This window comes from Mytilus galloprovincialis, chromosome 1, assembly GCF_965363235.1.
Source record: "Mytilus galloprovincialis chromosome 1, xbMytGall1.hap1.1, whole genome shotgun sequence".
Taxonomy (NCBI): domain Eukaryota; kingdom Metazoa; phylum Mollusca; class Bivalvia; order Mytilida; family Mytilidae; genus Mytilus; species Mytilus galloprovincialis.
In genome coordinates, this window is record NC_134838.1 from 103,589,725 (window position 1) to 103,613,167 (window position 23,443).

Consider the following 23,443-nt stretch of genomic DNA (forward strand, 5'->3'; position numbering starts at 1 on the left):
TATCTGAAAAGGTTTCGTGAAATTCTGTTGTGTGGTTTGAGAGGAGTTGCGATGACAAGAAACAGGACTGACGGACTGACGGACGGAAGGACTGACGGACGGGTCAAAAACATTATACCCTCCGCAACTTCGTTGCGTGGGGTATAATTAACATAATGATGAATTACTTGATTTATTTACTTGACTGGGCAGGGCTTACTGGTTTGCTTATTTAAGACCAGTGGGGGGAATCTATAGACAGGTGTGTCAGGATAAACTCATCAAAGAAGTGTCCAGTTATTCATCCCAAATCATACACTCAGTTCATTTGTATATCTGTTTGGTGACACTGATAGGTGATTAGAAATCAACTATAATTATAACGGCCATCATCTTTATCACACACATCTTCAAAAAGACTGTCCTTCATGCAAATTAAAACCTAAGCTCCGCCCTATCAGTTGAAATAACATTGGTAATACACACAGTGAAGGCATAGAAGATATCCTGATTACACACAACAATAACTCCCATTAGTAAATAGCTTTATTATTCAGTATTCAATCTATCAAACAGGAACCAAACACAACTCTGGAATATTTTACTTTAGGAAAAAATAAACATTAAATATCTTATTCTTTGATATATAGTAGTAAAAATACAATTCAAATATTGATACTGGTTTGTTTGAAGAAAGTAAACTCTTTTTATGAGTTTGATACTACAGTTATAATACACAGGGAGATATCCTGTTTGATTTTATTGCAAAAATATAAGTTTGTGATTAGGCCACTCCAAATTAATAGCTTGCTAGTCAAAAATGCTACTTAATATTTTTGGGAAGTTGGCCATGGGTTGACATTATCCTGTCGATGAATTTGTTAGTTTCAATAAATGATGCTCTTTTTTTTCCCAAATGTTCAATAAAGGATTTTTGATCTGATTAATAAATTTCATTATCAAACCACAGAATGTTTTTATTGTCATATGGGTCTAGTTTTATCTGAGCCATGCACATCACTTTCTTAATACTTGTGATGGTAGATATTTAATTTAAATTTTTCAGTTAATCCTTTTTTTTCTTCAATACAATAAGGTCTCAACTTCTTCAGGCCAAGGTAACAACATTTTTATTTGATTGTTTGTGTTTTAACCCCACTTTTAAACACCGCTTTGGGCTATTTTGTGGCAGCCAGTTTTTATTGGAGAAAGCTGGAGTGCCCATAGAAAACCACTGGCCTACGATAGGAAAACTTTTAATCCTAAGGTTGGATTGAGTGCACCCACAGGTGGGGTTCAAAATCACAACCTCAGTGTTGACTAGTTAGTGATTACAGTAGTAACTACTTGGACCACTCAGCCACTGAAGCCCCTTGTTTTTGTCATTCTATTAATGCAATATTTTGTTTTTATACTCAATATATTAAGCTGTGCGATTAGTGCATCAATTCAATAAAGAAACATGTGCTGTAATTGCTTGAATTATATTTCAGTAAATTTTACTTTACAACTTACATGCAGTAATAAGATCAGCAGAACCTCCAGCATCCGCTCCTACTCCAGAACCACTGTTGAATCTAAAGAAGAAAATTTAATTCATGGTTTAACATGTTTAAGGTAGATAGGTCTAAAGACGCATCACCAGATTATTCTTTTTTAGTCCCATTTTTAAATAGGCATATCTTTTTTAATGTATAAATATAAATTTTATTCATTTCTTAATTGTCTGAAAAAAGTTTGAAGTTCAAAAGTTGAAAGTATGATGTCATTTTTAAAGTTAAAATTATGTGATATGCACTGAAACCCTGGTTTTCTCTTTTTGATGGATGTGTCAACGTCTGCAACTTTTGAACCTTTGTAACAATTTTCTGTTCCCAAAGTAATTGAACAGCATGTGCATGATGTATAACATTATTTGGGGTGACTGACAGACATACAGATATACAAGGGTAAAACTCTATGCCCCATCTGCTAAGACAGGAGCAGATAAATTATATTATACACATTTTACCTTTTTAATCCATCTTTAAGTTCTGGTATACTTTTAAGACACTGTATTGTGGCATTCATATAACATGTGTTCCCTAGATTGGTTAAACCAGCCGGTAACTTCATCTGAAGATAAAAGAACTTTATTGTTAGTCTTCATAAGTAAAATTTAACCCTTTCCTCCATGACACCTTTTGATGCCACCCCCTTTACTCCATTATGACCCCTGTGTAGTACCTCAGTTGAAACTCTTTGACTATGAAATGTTTGCATCAGACCTTATAAAATTTGTATCCAATATGAAAAAGATATTCATAAGAATATCTGACTTAAATCTATTTGATGAAATACTTGTTTTTTGCAATGCATATATTTTTTAAATCCTATGCAAATTAAGTAAGAAAAAAAAATCCATTGAGGAAAGGGTTAACAGACTGATTAAATGTAAAGGAAAAGAATGTAGCAACAATATGTGATATTGCAATTTTCTCGCTGCATTGAAGACCCATTGGTGGCCTTTGGCTGTTGTCTTCTCTATGGTCGGGTTGTTGTCTCTTTGACACATTCCCCATTTCCATTCTCAATTTTAAACTTCTATAAGTTACAATCAGTTACATTATCATTTCAGGGGTACCCATTCAGGTAAACAAAGACAGTAATAACAATACTACCAATAAGCCAAACATTTTTGTCTTTACAAGCTTACATTGATAAAAATATATAATCATCTGCATTGAGTAAGTGTTAAGGACAAATATATGCTTGTACAAAATATACATATGTAAATATATACAAACAAAATTATAAAGTGTAATTTATTTGGAAATTTCTTAAAGAACTTTTAATCAAATTATTTTGCTGTATATATTTTTCAGCTTTTTTATTTCTTGCATACAATGTGAATAAAATTGAAAAGTTAAATTTATTTCTAAATATTCTGAGGTTTTTGCATTGGCAATAATGAAACAAACAAACAGGTCAAAATTCACCCCTGATCTTACTCAAATTATAAAAATTCTTAAAAAGATGTTTAGAAACAGTTTTCTCTCGAAAAACATTTTAGAATAAAATGATTAAAAATTAGATAAGGTGGAACATATTCATTGTTTGTAAAATCCCATTAATTTTCCTTACTGCTGTGGCTAGCTGTTGTTCACTCATATCTTCCATAAACATTACTTTCTCTTTTGGTGCTTCTGGAAGTGCATCTGCACTCCCCATCATTAAAACCATTGCACCCTGAAATGATAAAAAAAAATTAAATTCAAACATTAACAAAATTTTGCATCAGTTATGTAACAACTTCAAAAACAATTCTATTCTTTATTTGTATTGGTGTTTACCAATTTCTCATTGTGATTTAATACTTTTGTTATTTAGCAAATTACAAGAAAAGAGTATAAAAGATCAACCAGATGCTCTGCAGGGCACAGCTTTTTACGACGGCAGAGTTCGAACCATGAACAGTTGGGGCAAGTATGGACACAACATTCAAGCTTGATACAGCTCTGAATTTGGATTGTGATTAAATAGTTGACACAACATAGGTTTCTGACACAGAATGAATGTGGTCTAAGAACTTAAACTTAAAAACTTAAAATTTTTAAATTGGACATTTACCTATTACATATGGTCCAATATCCAAAATCTAAATACATGGTTAGATTCAGCATATATCAAAGAACCCCAAGAATTCAATTTTTGATGAAATCAAATAAAGTGCAATTTTGGACCCTAAAGACCTCAATGTGGACCAATTTGATAACAGGGCCCAAATATCAAAAATCGAAATACATGGTTAGATTCAGCATATATCAAAGAACCCCATATATTCAATTTTTGTTGAAATCAAACAAAGTTTAATTTGGGATCCCGATTTGGACCAACTTGAAAACTGGGCCTATAATCAAAAATCTTAATACATGTTTAGATTCAGCATATCAAAGAACCCCAAGGATTCAATTTTTGTTGAATTCAAACAAAGTTTAATTTTGGACCCCAATTTGGACCAACTTGAAAACTGGGCCCCATAATCAAAAATATAAGTACATGTTTAGATTCAGCATATCAAAGAACCCCAAGAATTCAATTTTTGTTAAAATCAAACTAAGTTTAATTTTGGACCTTTTGGACCCTAATGTAGACCAATTTGAAAACGGCACCAAAAATTTGGAATCTACATACACAGTTAGATTCGGCATATCAAATAACCCCACTTATTCAATTTTTGATGAAATCAAACAAAGTTTAATTTTGGACCCTTTGGGCCCCTAATTCCTAAATGGTTGGGACCAAAACTCCCAAAATCAATCCCAACCTTCCTTTTTTTGTCATAAACCTTGTGTTTAAAGTTCATAGATTTCTATTTACTTATACTAAAGTTCTGGTACAAAAACCAAGAAAAATGCTTATTTGGGCCCCTTTTTGGCCCCTAATTCCTAAACTGTTGGAACCAAAACTCCCAAAATCAATCCCAACCTTCCTTTGGTGGTCATAAACCTTGTGTTTATATTTCATAGATTTCTATTTACTTAAACTAGTTATAGTGGGAAAACCAATGTGTCTTTGGACGACGACGACAACGACAACACCAATGTCATACCAATATACGACCGCAAAAAATGTGTTTTAAATTTTCCTGAGAATGTATGGAAAATTTATAGTTCTTAGTTACACTGATACAAAACTGAAATTGTTTTCATTGTTTACACTCTGTAATTTTGAACAGATTTGCTGCCATTACTGGACATTTGTTTTACATTTGTCATTATGGGGCCATAAAATAGCTGACCATGTGGTATGGACTTTGTTCATTGTAGAAGTCTATACAGTGACCTATAATTGTTAATTTCTGTGTCATTTGGTCTCTTGTGAAGAATTGTCTCTTTGGAAATCATACCACATCTTATTTATATTGTAAAAGATTGTGTCTGTCTGCACTGATATATAACTGCCCTAATAAACATGAAAAAAGTACAGCTGCAGATATTAGACTGATGGATGGCATGAATATTTCTTTTATCTTAGTTACAGTAACCCCAATAATTCTCTGTTATAGTATCAATTAAAGTGTTTTATTTTACTTGTTTAACTATTTCCGATGTCCATTATGCAGGTTGCTTTTTCTGAACTAATTTGAAATTTACATTATTCTGTGAAGCTTTTATGTTTCCACTAATTGAAATAGAAAGTGGCTAAAAATAAGACACAGAGATATGTCTTGCTTGTTTGTTCTTGATAGAATAATGCAAATGCAGAAATTTATACCAAAACATCTTTACTTGAGTTTCAAAGACAATGGACCATAACTGAGAGGAAGGATTAAAAAAATCTCCATGGAAAATATATATATGTTATATTGTTTAAACTACAGCTTACCAAATATAATTGACCAAATATATGCATTTCTCCTTAAATAGATCTAACCACAAACTTTAACATATAAACTATTAAAGACAAAACTTCAAAGTCAATGAATCATGACTGGGAAACTTGTCATGCTTGTTGATCATTCATTGAACTTACATCTTTAAGTTTGGCATTTCCCCAACTGTCATCCTAGAAAAAAAGAAAAGAATTTTAAATATTACTCAGATTTTTTTTAAACACTGTCATGTTAACTTCATGTACATTTATAAGATAGGCATAGTCATCATCTGGTATGTAATCCATAGAATTAGAAAGGGCTGATTTTGTACTTTAGTTTTTTCTTAAGACTAATTCTTATTACATGTATGTGACTCTCTTCGCATCATTTTAATTCCACTAACTAAAATAATGAGGGAGAGCTTGGTACTCATAGAACTAGTTTAACCCTGTCGTGTTCGTTTTTAGAGGTTGTCATTATTTATGGTGTTTTATTATCAGTATGTCAGTCTGGTAACATGGCAGATCTTACATGGGAATCACTATTTCATGCTGACTTCATTATTTTGCCTTTTAAATGAATTGAAATCTACATGTAGACATCCTAACACTTGTTTCCATTTAAACTGTGGTCTAGTCTAGATTTCAAATTGATTAATTTTGCTGTTAGACTATTTTCTTATCTTTGATCCCAAAACATCTTTTATTTGCATAATTTTAAATGAAAATTAAAATAGTTTTCAAATAACAGTCATATTTACCTTAACAACCATTCCTTTCAACATAACCTTCTGTCTATCAGGTTGCACACCAGATAAGGCAAACAACTGTGCTTTAAATACCTCTGGAGGTTCATCTGTGTTACACTCAACATCACTGAACTTTTCTTTACCCCACTTTATATTAACTATAATAAAATACATAATCTGTATGTTAATTCTATATCTTTGTGACAAGTTTGGTGACCATTGTCTGATTGGTGTCTTCCACATTTCTTTTACAAATTTTATATGAGTGAACTAGGCCTTTGATCATCATGATTAATTTTTTATTTAATCAAAAGTAATTCTCAAAACAGTTTTTAGAATGTAACTTATACTACTTATAGTTTAAAAATAAATGAGGAATGTGTCCATGGGACACAGCTGATGATCTGTAATGTTGACACTCACACGATATAAATATGTACTTGATCTGAGTTTTGTGGAAATAAGTATTGTGTACAGGGCTCACGCTACCAGGCGACTTGGGCGAAGAAGTCGCCTTCCTGATCGTCACTTCGCTTTCCCCGACCCCCAAAAGCGAAAACAAGTCGCCCTGTTCTTGACGATAGTCGCTTTCAGTCGCTTCCGTCATCGGACATTTTCAATTTTTACCAAGTTGATGAAACATCAATTTTTTATTGAAAATTAAAGAAATTCAGACATAAACAATTCATTATCTTTAGAAAAGAGGTTGAAGCATTGTCTTCGCAGTGTGTAGCAGGTTATTTGATAAAAATACAACTTTTTATCACTTCGTGCATTTCCGCAAGTTACGGTGCTTGTTACTCGAAAACGTACATCAACCTCAATTTCGGCGGCAAAATAAGTTTGTTTCTTCATTTAAACGTGATAAAAGTTGCCTCCAGTAAATATTTAATCCATTTATTGCATTAAAAACGTCATGTTCCTTTCCAAATAACTTGTCAAACATCGTTTATTTTTGTAAATTTTCTTGCATTCGTCCGCCATTGACCGATTTCTAAACTCCGGATCTGAACCGGACCAGCTATGACCCAAATCCGTACTTTTACAATAATTACTACGGACGCACGGATGGAACAGCTGACAGAAGAATATTGATCCCAAAGGGAAAAATTACGCATTCCACACGCATTAAGAGACTTTTGGTGACATCTAATTGATTGGTGTATATAATTCCCTATATTTTTTTATGGATTGTTTCAAACTATTGATTAAAGTTGCTTAACTCTGAGACTATTATACTAATATCCATATATTATGGCCCAGCTTAATAACTTTTATATTTTATTATGAGAAACACTGAATGTCATACACAAGATAATTTTTAATTAAATTGTAATTGATATATTATAATTTCTTTACATTTTTTTTTTTTTTTTTTTTTTTAGTGCTAGATATTTAGTTGGTAGTTTCTCACAAGAACCTTAGTAAAACTTAAACAACTTTTAATTTCAAATGTTACTTTAATTGTAATTTTTTTACTTAGATATGAATTGAACAATATAAAAAGAACATTATTTACATATGGCCCTTTATACTATTGTAAAATCCAAACATTGTATCGCACCGCGCGAATGAGCACTTCTCTTTCAAATCTCACCACTTCTCCCTATCAGTTTCAAAAAGAGAAGTCACTTCTCCCTATAATTCTGAAGTAGTGTGAGCCCTGGTGTATAAGTAAAGTTTCATAACATTTAGTTCAGGCAAACTAAAGTTAGAGAACAGAAACTAAAAATTCAGCAATAATTTCATTTATAATGGGAAATAACTCAACCCTAAAACTGAAAATATGACGCCAACAAAATTCAAACTTGATCTGTGCTTTGTGGAAATAAGCAATGTGTTAAAGTTTCATAACATTTGTTTGAAACAAACTTACGATAGGGAAAGGAAACCAAAAATTCAGCATTTTTTTCATTTATAAAGGGGCATAACTCTAAAACTGTTAGTCAGCAGTGTTCTCCCAAGGGCCCTTTAGCATCATGGTATTATATTGCTAGAATGTGATGCTATCTGAAATTATTTTCTTAAAGATAGTGTTATGAATATGATGCTATAATTTCTAGAAACATGGTATTTCAAAAATCATGTTTACCAGGATGATATAAGAAATGTCTAAGGAGAACACTGTTAATGTAGTAAGCATTGTGTATATGTTTCATTAAATTTGGTTGAGGCTAACTTAAATTAGAGATCGAGAACTAAAAATTCATCAATTTTTCCATGTACAATTGGGGCATTACTCTAAAAGGGTAACAGTGACATGGTATCGGGATCGTTCGCCCTGATTACATGTTCGCCCTAGGTTCGTTCGCACTGAGTTTGTTCACCCTGATAGTCCGTTCGCCCTATATTCATTTATGATATATGTTACATCAATGAACGAAATATATATATATATATATATAATATTAAAATTTCGGTATATCTATTAAAAGTTAAATACAGAATATTTGCCAAATTATAATTAATTTATTAAAATTCTTGTCTGCATTGTTACACTTTATTTTATATGATTACTTTTAATTACTGTTGATTGAATATTGATTGCTGATTTAGGTATCATTTGAAATCTTTGATCACTGATTATATTTCCTAGTAACGTAACTACATGTACACAGATACAAACTTGGTCCTCAATACCTTGAAGTCACAATATCTTGTAGTGACTGAAATGTACAGAAACGTATAACCTAGTAGCAGATAGCTTTAGACAAGTTAACATGATACATCGTAAATATTCGGCTAAATTGTAGACTGACTTCAACACATTCAATTATATACACACAACGCAACACTATACTAAAAAATAAAATCAGAGCGAATGGACTCAGGGCGAACAGGTATTAGGGCGAACAGAAACTAGGGCGAACCAGAATCAGGGCGGACGGACCCGATTCCAGTGACACCACAAAAATTCAAACATAAGGGTCATAATGGCGGTAACTTCATGGCGGTGTGCAGTAAAAATTCTTGCCAAATGATATTACCGGTAATGTTTTGTTCATGGCAATAAAATGAACACTTTCTTTTAGATGATAATAATTTTGGTTGATTTGATGCTAAATTCCCTAAAATATCGGTAACAGTAATTATTTGAGATCACTAACGAAATGTGATAAGGATATTTTTAATTAATTTGACACAAATGCCACAGTACCAAAAGTGACCCTTTGACGAATGACAGTATCAAAGGGCATCATTACCCACAAACATGAATTTGGGTGAACGGACTGGGAACAATTTAATTTTTTCCTAACAGTTAATGTAGGTAGGAAATTACAATAGCCAGAGAGACTTATAGGCATAGATCGGGTCAAGAACTTCTGTGACCAACGAAAAAAGTGCTCAGTCATACAGTTGTACGATAGTTTTTAGGTTTAGAATCTTTATTTACTCGTGTATTTCAAAAACAAAAAAGACCCATATTTCTGGAATTTATGTTTCTCAAACCTGCTTAGTGTTATTGTAGACAAGATAGTCATGGAAACGATAAAATAACTTAATAACAACCTTTGTAAGTCGGCATTTTTTAAAAGCATGAAAAACAGGAAGTAACCGTCTGCATCAGTGCGCAAGCGTGCAAGACTCATTGCAGACCCGTAATGAATGTAAAATTAAGTCAATTAATATAATATTTGAATTATATCCCTTAATCTAATATATTTATTTTTTTAATAAGATGTCGTGCAATGGTTTTTGTTATTCTCACGTTCATAAAAAGAAAAAGAAAAAACTCGAATGAAGTGTTCATTTTTAGCAAAAACGTAACAACCTGTCTTACAAACTGTTAACTTCAAAAGCAAAGTTGTCGGCTCACCGAACCTTCTAGATGTCCCCTTTATTGATTTAGATTACATCATGTTTGATCGTTGCTCAGAAGTTGACTAACTGTATTAAACAATCTAAATTCAAAAGAAGTGAGATCAACACACAAAAAAATGTTCAGTATTTTTAAAAGAACATGATTTGGAAATCACGAAAACAATTAAGATCAATTAACAGAACTTTCAAATGAATGGCTGAGATGTCGATTGATCAATCTAATTGTTCAACAGTAACAGTGGAATTAAATAAAAATAACAAGCATATGACCGTTTCTCAAACAATACAATAATTTAAATAATAATAGCAAATGCAGATACACAAGTACTGAGAGAATGCAAAATATGTACATGAATTAATATGCATCTTTTTCGATAGGTCGATAAATGAGGCCTTGGTTTTTCAAATTGATGACTGGCAAATTTGCTATACTAAGACTTCAGAAACGTAAAGATTAGCCAAAGGCTTTTATTCATATCAGCTTAGAGTTCTTAATTGGGACTTGGAGATGAAAGAGGTGTTAGCTGATTCATCTTGTGACACCTTACAGGGTACTTTGTGATTTATACATTGGTTTTAATGATTTGCAATTGAAATAAGTATGTTTTCAATTCCTTTTTATAAAAGCATGTAAGCTATGAGTCGTATGATTACATGGAGATATAAATATAATTTATTAGGGTCCCTGCTTTAAAGAATAATGGGCGGGCCTTTTAGAAATCACTCTGTCTATCTGCATGCTGTAGCCGTGTATGTCGTATGATTACCAAAGTGTGCTTCTATTGATTGAAATAATACACATAACCAGCAGAAGTCTTCCTTTTGATTTTGAAGCAAATTTCGATTAATCATGTCTGAAAAATTGGGGAGGCCCTTCATTATGTAGACCGTAATTTTTCTAGGAGTCAACCATTCCGTCCGTTCAATTGTCTGTCCATGTGTCTATCATTAAAATCTGTTATTTGTGTGAGTAATATGAAACTTGATCTATTAAAGATTCCTTAGAGCTTGACATTTCTGCGACTTTCGTACAGTCGTTCTGAACACATCGAAGGTGTTCATTTCCCCTTTTTATTACTTTTGGGTTGATTTGGGAAAAAGGGAAGATTAAGGTTGCTGCTAACTGTTATCAGCATTTTAAATTTGTTGTTAACTCTTTTTGACAAAGTCGAGGTGTTGTTAACATGTTAACGGACCCCCTATTGCCCTCCCTTTTCGTTTAACCCTACTCACAAAAAATTTACATACATTATTAACATTAAATAGTGTATATGCGATTGCGATAAAAGATAACTTAGTCACTTTAGCAGATACTAATCAACTCTAATAAGATACTATTTTTAATCAGTTTAATATCAATATCCAAGGGATATCTATATTAACAAAACTACGTAGCGGCACACTTAAATTAAATGTTGAAGTTGGTCGTTATCTAAATACTCAAAGAGAAAACAGAATTTGTATGTGTTGTAATATGAATGTTTTAGAGGACGAGTATCATTTTGTTTTATCATGTCCAGTGTATAGATCTGTGCGTATAGAATTTTTACCTTTATTCTACTGTTCTTGGCCAAATCGGCACAAGTTAGATAATTTATTACAAGCTCATTCTAAATCTCTGACAGTAAAACTATGTAACTATTTAAATGCAGCTTGGAAAATTAGATCGCATATATTGTCATAATATTATTGTATACTCTGTAACTACTGTTCTCTGCTGTCTTTTGTTTGTCATATATTGTATATATTTTCGTTTGCCATAGCATGTATATGCTTCTTGCAAATAAAGTATTCATTCATTCATTCATTCATCTACCATGTTCCCCGTATATAGCCGTAGGTGTGGATTTTTCAGTTTCAAAGAAGTTTACAGAATTTCAGATGGATTATTTCTATAATTTCAACATTACCATGCCCCCAAATTTCACATCAATACTAAACTATAGGTTTCCGTGACAACTTTATCGAAAAGATCTAGTGACACTGAATGGAAAGATTATGTATGCGGCCTGATTTCATCACATTAAACATATCTTTTGTGGTTTCTGCTAGGTGTTTCTGTGCTATTTTAGTATAACCAGTTCGAGCCTAATAATATGCCCAACTAGTTAAATCTTTAACAATTTCAATGTCAGTACCGTCTATATCTAAATGTAAATTTGGTTGCATTCTGTCTCTAGAAAAATCATCTCTTTTGTTTTCGTGACGTTAACATTGCAGTATTCACTTAAAGAATCCAGCTGTTTCTGTAAATTATCAGCTCTTTCTGACAATAGTACTGTGTCGTCTGCATGAAGTTTTGAATAATTTTGAAGCTTGGACTAAATTTCTTCAGAAATACTCTCAAGCCCACGCAGGCTTATGTCTTCCAAAAAGAGTAACTGTTACCGAGGTTTTTTTACTAACCTTTTGGGAAATTGTTCAACTGACTTTGGTAAGATGAAGTATTTTAAGAGCATTTTCATCCGAGTATAGATAACAAAATAAAAACATGAGTATTTCAATTTCAAGTTCAAAAGCTTTTATAGACGAACATTTGTATAAAGAGAACATAAGCTCTCTTCAGCTTTGTGTTACTGTTTTGTTACAAACAAAGCATTCAAAACAAGTAAATTCAAAAAGAGGAATGTCCATATAGAACCTGAGAAAACCTAAGAAAAATGTCATATTTCTGACTTGGTATAGGAATTTTCCGATTGATTGATTGATAAGATTTGATTCAGCATTTATAAAACTATTAAACCCAAGCTGTCGGTCTTAAACCAAGCATCTGCAGCCAGCAAAATGATTGATTGGAGTCACGGCGAAGAAAATTGTGAGTTCAAAGCTACCAATTATATATATACTGAGAAAGAAAAATTTCAAATGATGAAACAGAAGACCAAGAGCATCGAAAACAAATTTAACAATAGTATAGGAAAAGTCTTTTCGTTTATAATCATGGTAGATATTTGGTGTGCCGAAAATGAACACTTTCAAGTAGACATAAGATTAGTCATCACGCAGTAAATTATTTAGCTTCCGCAGTAACCACAGAGTACCAGTACCACACCACCTGGAAAGGTAACGTTTAAAATGGGAATTTACTATCCAAAATCTTAAGGCACCTTGACAAGATTTATCTCTAGAGTAAAAGTATGCTCTTGTTCATTTCATTTGGGAAGTTCCATGTATTTATTTAAGTTATTTTGCCGTAGATTGTGATAATATTTTAGTAAAGTAGCCTCACCGGACACAATTACGAACAATTTTTGAACTGTGATTAATAAATTTTTTTATGTAGACTACTTTCTTGAATTGTTTATACCATAGAATTTAAGATGTATGAAGGCTTTCCATTTTGAATCATATCCCACATAATTATCTATTCCCGTTAGGATATAGTCCGAGATTACTCTGACGTCCAACAGCTGTTTTGCCAGACAAGCTGGGGCCGTGGGACGTCAGAGCTCGTCCCATATCAAAAAGTGGATATTTGCCAACCCAAAATAGATGCGCTGCTTCGTCGCTTCTGGTGCCAACTGACGACGTTGGAATTATATAAATCGGGCATCAATCTCTTCATTTTTCATTTATCTCTTTATTTATGTAATAATAAGTTTCACCTACCTGCCAACCTTTATTTTTCCATATTTTAACAGTTTTCACAGAGACCCATGGATTTCGGCATTTTGACTTTCACTTTCAAATGGACGTCCAGTTACGAGAGAGTTTGTGGTCTCGAGACTCAAAATATGCAAATATTTATATTTTTTCACTTCCTTTAAAGGAGATTGATGTTTAACATTTAGTAGCCAACCACGATTTTTCACCTCCTATACAGGATGACAGGAGATCGGTATGAAGCATTTAGTTCCGACCACGTTACAATCAGAAGCTCTCGGACATTTAGATAACTTGCATCGTAAATGAACAAGGTGTTACATTATGGTCATTTGCATAAATCATCACTGTTTTCTCGTGGTCACGTGATAATCTTTGAAAATGAAAGGCAAAATGCCGAAACTGATGGGTCACTGTGAAAACTGTCTAATTATGAGAAAATAAAGGTTGGCAGGTAGGTGAAACTTACATACATGAAGAGATAAATGAAAATTGGATAGATTGATGCCTGATTTATATAATTCCAAGGCCGTCAGTCGGCACCAGAAGCGACGAAGCAGCACATCTATTTTGGGTGGGCAAATATCCACTTTTTGATATGGGACGAGCTCTGACGTCCCACGGCCCCAGCTTGTCTGGCAAAACAGCCGTTGGATGTCAGAGTAATATCAGACTAGTTAGGATAGATTTGCATGGCCTCGTTTTACGGGTCAAGTGTGCCACATATGAACGCAATTCCGAACAACACTTTATTACTATATCTTGCAGAAGAAATCAATGACAACAGTCTAGATTGATAAAACATACATTTATCTTAATCTAAAACACATTTCCAGAGGAAAATATGATGCATATGTTTATATTTTACTTCAATTACTTCAGCAATGGTTGCAGACGAAATGTCTGTCATGTGTAAAGGAAAGATTTTGGAATTGTTTTGTTTTTATGTACATTGTAAGTTCCTACTTTTAAGGAGCACTAAATTCAAATTCTCCGTTTCAGCGGTGAACCTATCATTCATCTATGATTTTTTTTATTGGTCAACATTATTTTCAGAGTTCTCTGGACATTTCAATAAAGTTAACACACTATCTTTTGACCATAAATAGGGTCACAAGTGTTTAAAAAAATGTCAATTGTGGGGTTATTTGGGCAAGTTAAAAGTTAAGGCATCAAGCATATGATATTGAACAGAATCAGGAGATGTTTTTCTTTCTATCTTTGAAAAAGAAGGCAATATGCTCTAACCTTTATGTGTTTTTTCATATAATTTCCAGGCGAGATTGAGGTTCTTATAACATGTATAATATTTTCAGAACGATTTTGTCATCGTTATCAACATTCACCAAGTGCACATGAATTATTTTATCATGAAAACAAGGGAATTTTAATACGGTTTTTATTTATAGAAAAATGTTTATTGATAATCATAAATAAATATGATTTCAGAAGGCAAACATTTGAAATCGTTCGTAATTGTGTCCAGTCGTAATTGCATCCGGTGGGGCTAATACAAAGTAATCTTTATTGAAAGTTGAGTTGCATATATACATAATAACAAGGAACATGAGCTCTTTAACCGACTGGTTTTGATAAACAGTGATAGGGTCTGGAACTTCACGTACAAAAAATGTATCAGATTGCTCCTTTCTTAGTCAACTCAGTCATGTGGTAAAGATATTGAGTACCAGTATTGTTCTCATACTCAGAAATCAATCTATCTGTCAGTGTCAATGAATATTTGTTTAGCCGAACAAAGGTTTCTCCATTTGCATGTACATAGCGCCACAGTTCTGAGATATTCCACATTCTGGCACCAGAGTCTCCTGTACCAGGAAGAAGATAAAGAACTTTGTTTTAAACACTGTCATAATAAACTACCTGTTGAAAAGTTATTCTATACCTGACCATTATTCTGATAGGAACATATACTGTAATATTTTTTCCAATGGAAAAATTATTCTAGAACATTTTTTTCCTTTTGGAACTTAAAACTATTAAGGTACTTCTATTTCTTTTCATACAGTTCCTGGCCACAAGTATAATACACCTGCTTTTATTTCATTTAAAAACACATTTAAAAAAATAATATTTTGAGGCAATTATGTTTGGATTTTTTGAAAAGATGACAAATTGTCTGAAGAATTTTTTTTTATTTGGCTATAGCTTTGTTTCCATTTGGTTTTGTTCTCTTTGGTTGAAATATAATCTATATACCTAGCACAGTTCTAAGTGGGAAAAAACATTTGTGTTTATCTTGTGTGAAAATGGAAATGATCTAAAACAAAAATACAACTTAATACACAAATAAACCTATGACAATTCTTCTTCTATTGGCACCAAGTTGCTTAAAATCAAATTTAAATCAATAATGACCTTAAAAAAATTTTCAATGTAGTTCCATATGAAATATTTAGGGTTAACCCTCAAGTGACAAATACTTATAGCCAATATCCAATCATGGGTATGGTGGATGATCTATAGTAAGTGGGTCTAAGGGTGACGTTGGATTACCATTTTTTTGTAAGCGTTTGTGAAAGTCAAATTATTGTGCTGTGAAGGCTGGAAACGAAGTCTAGCGGGACACGGGAAATAATAAAAAAAATGAGATTTGCTAATGTATTTACATGTAATGTAAGCGGGATACAGGAATCTGACAAAACAATTAGCGGGATCCAGGATCAGAACCCCCCAATGAGACCCCCTAGTAACTGTTACAAAAACACCATTAGCTGCCAAATTTAAGTGATGAAATTGACATGAAATACTTTCGTCATCACAGTCATTTTTGTCGAGCCTGCAACTTTTGTTGCAGAAAGCTCGACATAGGGATAGTGATCCGGCGGCGGCGGTGTTAGCTAACTTCTTAAGAGCTTTATATTTTAGTAGGTGGAAGACCTGGATGCTTCATACTTTGTATATAGATGCCTCATGTTATGAAGTTTCCGTCAGTCACATGTCCAATGTCTTTGACCTCATTTTTCATGGTTCAGTGACCACTTGAAAAAAAAGTTCAAATTTTTTGTAATGTTGAATTCTCTCTTATTATAAGTAATAGGATAACTATATTTTATATGTGCGTACCTTGCAAGGTCCTCATGTCTGTCAGACAGTTTTCACTTGACCTCGACCTCATTTCATGGATCAGTGAACAAGGTTAAGTTTTGGTGGTCAAGTCCATATCTCAGATACTATAAGCAATAGGGCTAGTATATTCGGTGTATGGAAGGACTGTAAGGTGTACATGTCCAACTGGCAGGTGTCATCTGACCTTGACCTCATTTTCATGGTTCAGTGGTTATAGTTAAATTTTTGTGTTTTGGTCTGTTTTTCTCATACTATATGCAATAGGTCTACTATATTTGTTGTATGGAATGATTGTAAGATGTACATGTCTAGCGGGCAGATGTCATGTGTCCTTGACCTCATTTTTCATGGTTCAGTGGTCAATGTTAAGTTTTTGAGTTTTGGTCTTTTTATCTAATACTATATGCTATAGGTCAACTATATTTGGTGTATGGAAATATTTTATGATCTTTATGTCAGTCGGGCAGGTTTTATTTGACCGTGACCTCATTTTCACGGTTCATTGCACTGTGCTAAGTTTTTGTGTTTTGGTCTATTTTTCTTAAGTAATAGGTCAACTATATATGTTGTATAGAAGCATTGCTAGCTGTACATGATGCCTGGCATGGTTCATCTGACCTTGACCTCATTTTCAAGGTTCATTGGTCTTTGTTTAGTTATCTTGGTTAATGTTAAGTTTATGTGACAGTTGTTATAAAGCTTAACTTTATACTTAGGACTATCAACATAATATCAATGATTAGTATAGAAGGCGAGACATTTCAGCGTGTGCACTCTTGTGAAAACTGTCTCTTAAAATACGAAAATGACAAGAGCTAGCTAAAATCTGGAGGCAGTCAGACTTGACACTTGCATACTACAGGGTTCTCATTATATTTTGAGGGTCAGTCTATACTCATCACTATATGAAATGGTTCGTCCTAGCTGATTATGATGTCAGAGTTCATATTATTGTACATGTCACTCAAACATATTTGAAATAAAGATGCTTCTTTGAATAATCGGACTTCTTACAATAGAAGATCTTTTATAACAATGAACTAGTTCGCTCTGTAAAGCATGTATTTTATATGAGGCAGGTGTTAGCTGTAAAAAAGGACACTTGACAATGGCCCCTAAAATTTGATGTGGGCTACTATGTCAAAATTTTAACTTCAATCCCTGCAGTTTTCATATGACATTGAACCAAGGGTTTCTTCTGGCTGTCACTATTTTAGCAGTACATTGTATGTGTGGCAAAAAAAATGAAAAAAAAGAGATTAAAATTCATTTTTGTCAAAAAGAATATGTATAATAGATCGACTTGGTCAATCTTGTGTAACTTTTGTTGCAGAAAGCTCGACATAGGGATAGTGATCCGGCGGCGGCGGTGTTAACTCACTTCTTAAAAGCTTTATATTTTAGAAGGTGGAAGACCTGGATGCTTCATACTTTGTATATAGATGCCTCATGTTACTATTATTTAGTTTATGTACAGCTTATACGAAAACAACAATAAAAAATATAGAACACTGATGAGTTTAAAAAGATATTTCAATTTTAATGCCAAAAAATGGCATGTTTTGCACCAAAGGGAGATAATTTGGAGCTTTTTCAATGATCTACATTTTAAAAGTCACTTGGGGCCAACATGAATTGATTTTTTAGAATGATTTTTGTACCACATGATTAAGTAACAACTACTAAAGGTAATAAATAAAATTTGTAATGAAAAATAAATGTTTAATTTTTTTCTGAAAATCTTATACCTGCGAGCGTTCATTTTATTTCTCCAGTGACAATGTAGGGACGTGGGGTATGTGAGCACACTTGCTAAGGTGTCCATTCCCTATTGTTTAAGGAAAATTCTGTGTTCTGCAAATGCAGAAAACATTGCTTGCATTTATTACATGTATTGCAATTTTTGAACACTGGACATAAAATTTAAATGTGAGATTATTTATTGCAATTTGAAGTTATTTTGCATTCAAAATTCAAACAGTGCTTTCAAATGCAGTATGTGAATTTTGATGTTAAGGAGACATATATATATATCCAGTCACAATTATAAGAACATTTTTGACATTTCAGTAATACCTTTGACTACAGAGTCTTTGGTCCATTTTTGTTGAGCTGTAAATAACTTAATGTGATAATGTAGACCATATAAAATGTCTGTTAGAAAATATTTGTTTATTCCACCTTAGGAATCTATACTGCAAAAGTATGTGTTACAACATACATATATTTAAATTCTATCATAATTGAGGGCGTAGCAGTAATTGGAACTTTGAAAAATTGTTAAAAAATTATGGAGGGAGGGAAATATATAAATGGCTTTTGTAAAATTTATAAGAAGTAGAAAAAGTGTATGAAACATTATATGATATGGGAAACTAAACCCTGTGAGGAATACATAAATCCTGTGTAATCACTCTTATAATTTTAAATACTCTAAATACACTTTAGTTAGAAAATTGTATGCCTAATTATATAATTAAGAAACAGACTTTTTTTAATGGGATAAAGTATAAATCAGATAATAAGTCTGTGCCTTTAGAAAATCTAAGTTAATTAAGTAATAGATAAACAAAGGAATTTAGTATTGGTTGTAATACTGTTATTTGTTGAATAATTAATGACTAAGAAGCTGTTTGTTAATTTTATCAGATTAAACAAATTATATAAAGTTGAGTATCAGTTTTCAAGTGGATTATAATTTATTTACATGTTTAAACAGGTAGAGAGATATGAATTTAAAAAAAAAATCATTTGATTTACATTTATAAATAAAGTTAAGATTATTGTAATGAATGTGGCATAACTTACAGTTTAGAGATTTTATACACTATTCTTGATTTTTAAGACTTTGATGTTTAAATACAAAGAAATTAAAGGAATAATATTATTGTTTCAGTTATAAGTGTAATGTTACCAAAAAAGGGCAAGGACAAATGTACAGCAGATATAAGATAATTACATACAGTAAGTACTGAGTGTTTCACTGGTAGCTTTTACATGTAAATTGGTTTTCTGGTTTGAATTGTTTCATACCATGTGTACATGTCACTTTTTGGGCCCTTTATAGCTTGCTGTTCGGTGTGAGCCAAGGCTCCTTGTTGAAGACTGTACTTTAATATATAATGGTTGACTTTTACAAATTGTGACTAGGATGAGAACGTTTTCTCATTGGCACTCATACCACATCTTATATCTATATATATGCAATATTGTAAATGCAAGGCGAAATGTATTGTTGATAGAGAGATCCATGAGATTTTCATAGGATACAATAGTTTTATTATATTCAAAGATGTTTAGACCATCTCTTATTTATTCCATTGCATAGATCCAGTCAGTTTTTGCCAAAATCAGGTATTTATTTGACCATACAATAATGTACCATAAACTAGCTTGGTGACTTCATTTACAATACAGACATAACTGAAACCTAAAGGGGATACATGTAATCTTTGTTTTTATTTATATCAATTATTTATGAGAAAAAATAATTTGAATAATATATATCTTGACATTTAATCATAACATTATAGACGTATGTATATGATATTGTCAAATGATATATAGATAACTAACCCAGAACATAAAAACCGATCAACCAGAACCATAGCCAAGATGACCGATAATTAAATCTTCTTGTCATCTGTTTTTGTGTCAACAAATATAAGTGATTTCTGACAGAATACAAGTGTGATTATCAGCTAAGCCCACTCGACCTTATGTTGGACATGTTTGGTGGTCTTGCACCATATCTTATTTTCCTGGTCTTTAAATCATCTACATAAAGATATAAGTAATGACATGGACAAAGAAGAACAATATTATCAATTTTTGGTTCAATGATTAAGTTAGAGAATAAACAGATTATACAATCAATCTAAATACAATTAGCCATATGTATTAGTTTTACGGTTTTATTGTAATTTAGGCTTGAAACTTTTCACAGAGGTTTTGATATGGTTTAGAAAGTTATAGAAATATTTCCTTTTTGCAAATATACAAATGAAACTCTCTTTGCATTTACTCCAAAAAGCTGAACTATTTGTTCCAATTGAATTTATTTGTTAAAATAAACCCAAGTCATTAGGATTGTTATAATGGGGTTCTAGGAGGGCATTTTGGATGCATTTAAGAAATTTGGAATAGTTGGTATTTTAACTACTGTTATAACGTTTCTCTGTTTTCCAAATAAAAAGGGTGATCACCTGCATAATGAAACTCCTTTAATTTTATTGTGTTTCTAATATGACGTGCTGGCCTTGGTGTTAGATAGAGAACTCTTAAAATTATCGTCAGTCATTTTGTTCTTGATAATCTGTAATATGACAAACAAAAATCCCCAGGAAAGCATGCTTATCTAAATGTGGGATCTTAAAAACAAATAATTAAAACCAGAAAGTGTATTGCATGTTGTCACAGTATTAAAGAAGATAAACCTGCAAGTCATTAACATTTGTAAAAACATCAAACAGATCTGTAATTACGTCTCACTACATGATAACAATTTATTATAGGCAAAAGCTTTTATTATTATTACGTGGAATAAACTGAACAACTGTTTTCATGGTTACTAAATATTCATTAAAATATCAAGCTTAAATCATGATAATAAGAAAAGATGGTCCTTATTTGTTTTACTGTATTTGTCATGACAGAAATAGAAATGTCAGAAAGAACTTTTCTCATAGTTTTCATTATTAATATAAAACTTTTCTCACTATAAATGTTACATGTCGGTTCTAATGAAAATGTTCACATTGATTTGACATTAATAATCAAAATATAAAGTGAATACTACTAGATAAAACAATTATCACTAGACATATAATGTTATGTTGAAGTTGAGAAACTATGATAATAGATAATAAACACTATTTTTTATGCTGTTTCTTTGTAATGAAGTTTAGCTGCGTTGGTGGACAAATGATATTGAATAAGAAGTAGGAAAAAGCAAATGGTGTCTGTGTTCTTTACTGTCATAAAATCTAAATGTTTATTTATAAAAAGTATGAGTGTTTGATTTAGACCTATGCACTGGTAAACAAGTTCCATAAATCTTGTCACTTATTTATAACTTGAAAAAAAAAGATCAAATATAATTTTATAACATCAATGTTAATTTAAATTTAAATACATGTAAAAAAATGTTCAATTTGTTATGAATAAATTTCCATTTTATTAGAATTTATGCTTCAGTTGACTGTTATTCAATGTTTAAAAGTTTAATACCAGTTTGTTATAATTTTCTTTTAATACTCATGTAAAATATGTCACATTTAGAGAGAAAATAATTGTCTTCCGAGCCCAGGGGTTTACCATACCGATAGATTAACTGTTCAATCCTCACTTGATTAGATAGAGTTAATTAAGTTTTTGTTGAATTTTGCGTAAGGTCAGATGTAAAGAATTCTATGTATAGATATTTGAGTATAGATATAGATTGTACAAAGTTAAGATTTAATCGGAATAGTATATAAAATCTAAATGCCCTAGATCTTAAAATTGAATGGTAGACTCGTGGTGGTAGATAAAATAATATACTACAACAGTTCAATAAGCAATTTTCAGTAACGCAGGTAGCAGGAACGTTCCCATATTAAAAACTTTGATGATCTTGGATTGTATACAGATAACTCTGTTGATAAAATATACAACTCATGTAAAGATTCACTTCATGAAATTGTGAATATTGACAAACGTAACATCAGACTATCAATGTGAAATAGTATTAATATGGACATGTTGGGACACTTCATTATCTGTCCAAATCATTCCTGGTGATATTAACACATGGTTATACTTTAGTATTTATCAACATTATTTTATGATTGTTTACCTGTGAGGAATATTGGCCGTTATTCTACCTTTGTTCTGGTGCTATTGGAATGTAATCTAATTATAACACCTAGATGTAATCAGGTAATACTAAACTTCAATTATTAAACTTTCTTTTATTACTTTTCTGCTCAGGACTTTATTTGGTGAAGAATTTAATTTAGAATACATGTTCATAATAAATTTTACTTTGAATTAAAAGTTGAGTCCTATGTTTACATACAACTAAATATTGCTCAGTATAAAATTTAATGTGTTAATCTCGTGACAGAAGAGAAATAGGACTTCATAGATGTGCTTTGGAAAAGCTTTATGTGAGTAAAATATTGGAAGCAAAATTTAGATCAATCATGAATGATAATTAAGCCAGTTCTTTTAAGCAAAAATGATTCAAGACAGCTTTAACAGAAGAAAACTTTTTCTTTATTTCAAAATATCAGTAGCTTAGAAGTTTTAGAAGTGAGGAAATTGACAAGAAAATATAAAGGGTATCTGGTGTGATTTACTTAAATATCTGATATTGCATATCTGCAGATTAGTCAAAAACATAACACAATTCTAATTGATATTCACCAGCTATACATTCTTCAGCCCAGTTTGAGGCCCTCCTCTCCATTCTTATGTTACCTAAACTACATGTCTGGTCTAAAACTCGCCAACCAATCTAAAAGATTATTTAGCGTGTAATTTTTCCTTACAGGACCTCTGTTGTATAGCCCATTTAATGTCCAATGGAGTCAAGTCAGTCTTTATAATAGGACAATTTGTCTATCTTAACAGGAGTATTTGTTAACATTTCCTCAACTAAATGCTGTTATTTGTTATAATAGCTTGTTAGTAGGACTTAAGCATACAAATTGGATTACTTTATACTTTTATTGTTTAGTATGTAATGTATATTTATGGAACAGACAAGGCTCTCTTTAAATACACTTCATAGCAATTTAAATTGTTTGAATCAAACTGGAATTTAATTTTTAAAATTGATATTCATATGTGGGGACTTTATGTTG

The 23,443-nt window shown here is 31.9% G+C and overlaps 1 protein-coding gene across 2 annotated transcripts in view; it reads right to left on the reverse strand.

Moving 5' to 3' along the window:
• LOC143048083 (ubiquitin carboxyl-terminal hydrolase 14-like) overlaps positions 1-23,061 on the reverse strand; it is a 35,676-nt gene extending 12,615 nt beyond the window's left edge. Inside the window, exons 1-6 of one of the 2 annotated variants that reach the window (XM_076221532.1) lie at positions 23,004-23,061; positions 6,096-6,241; positions 5,494-5,526; positions 3,103-3,207; positions 1,991-2,094; positions 1,495-1,556 (exon numbers count right to left, since the gene is read on the reverse strand). In XM_076221532.1, coding sequence (XP_076077647.1) covers positions 1,495-1,556; positions 1,991-2,094; positions 3,103-3,207; positions 5,494-5,526; positions 6,096-6,241; positions 23,004-23,046 — 493 coding nt within the window. In that variant the 5' untranslated portion in view covers positions 23,047-23,061. Of the gene's footprint in view, positions 1-1,494; positions 1,557-1,990; positions 2,095-3,102; positions 3,208-5,493; positions 5,527-6,095; positions 6,242-9,593; positions 9,673-23,003 lie in introns of those variants that run through there. The other variant, XM_076221539.1, reaches the window with a different exon arrangement.
• Between the last annotated feature and the right edge of the window lie 382 nt (positions 23,062-23,443).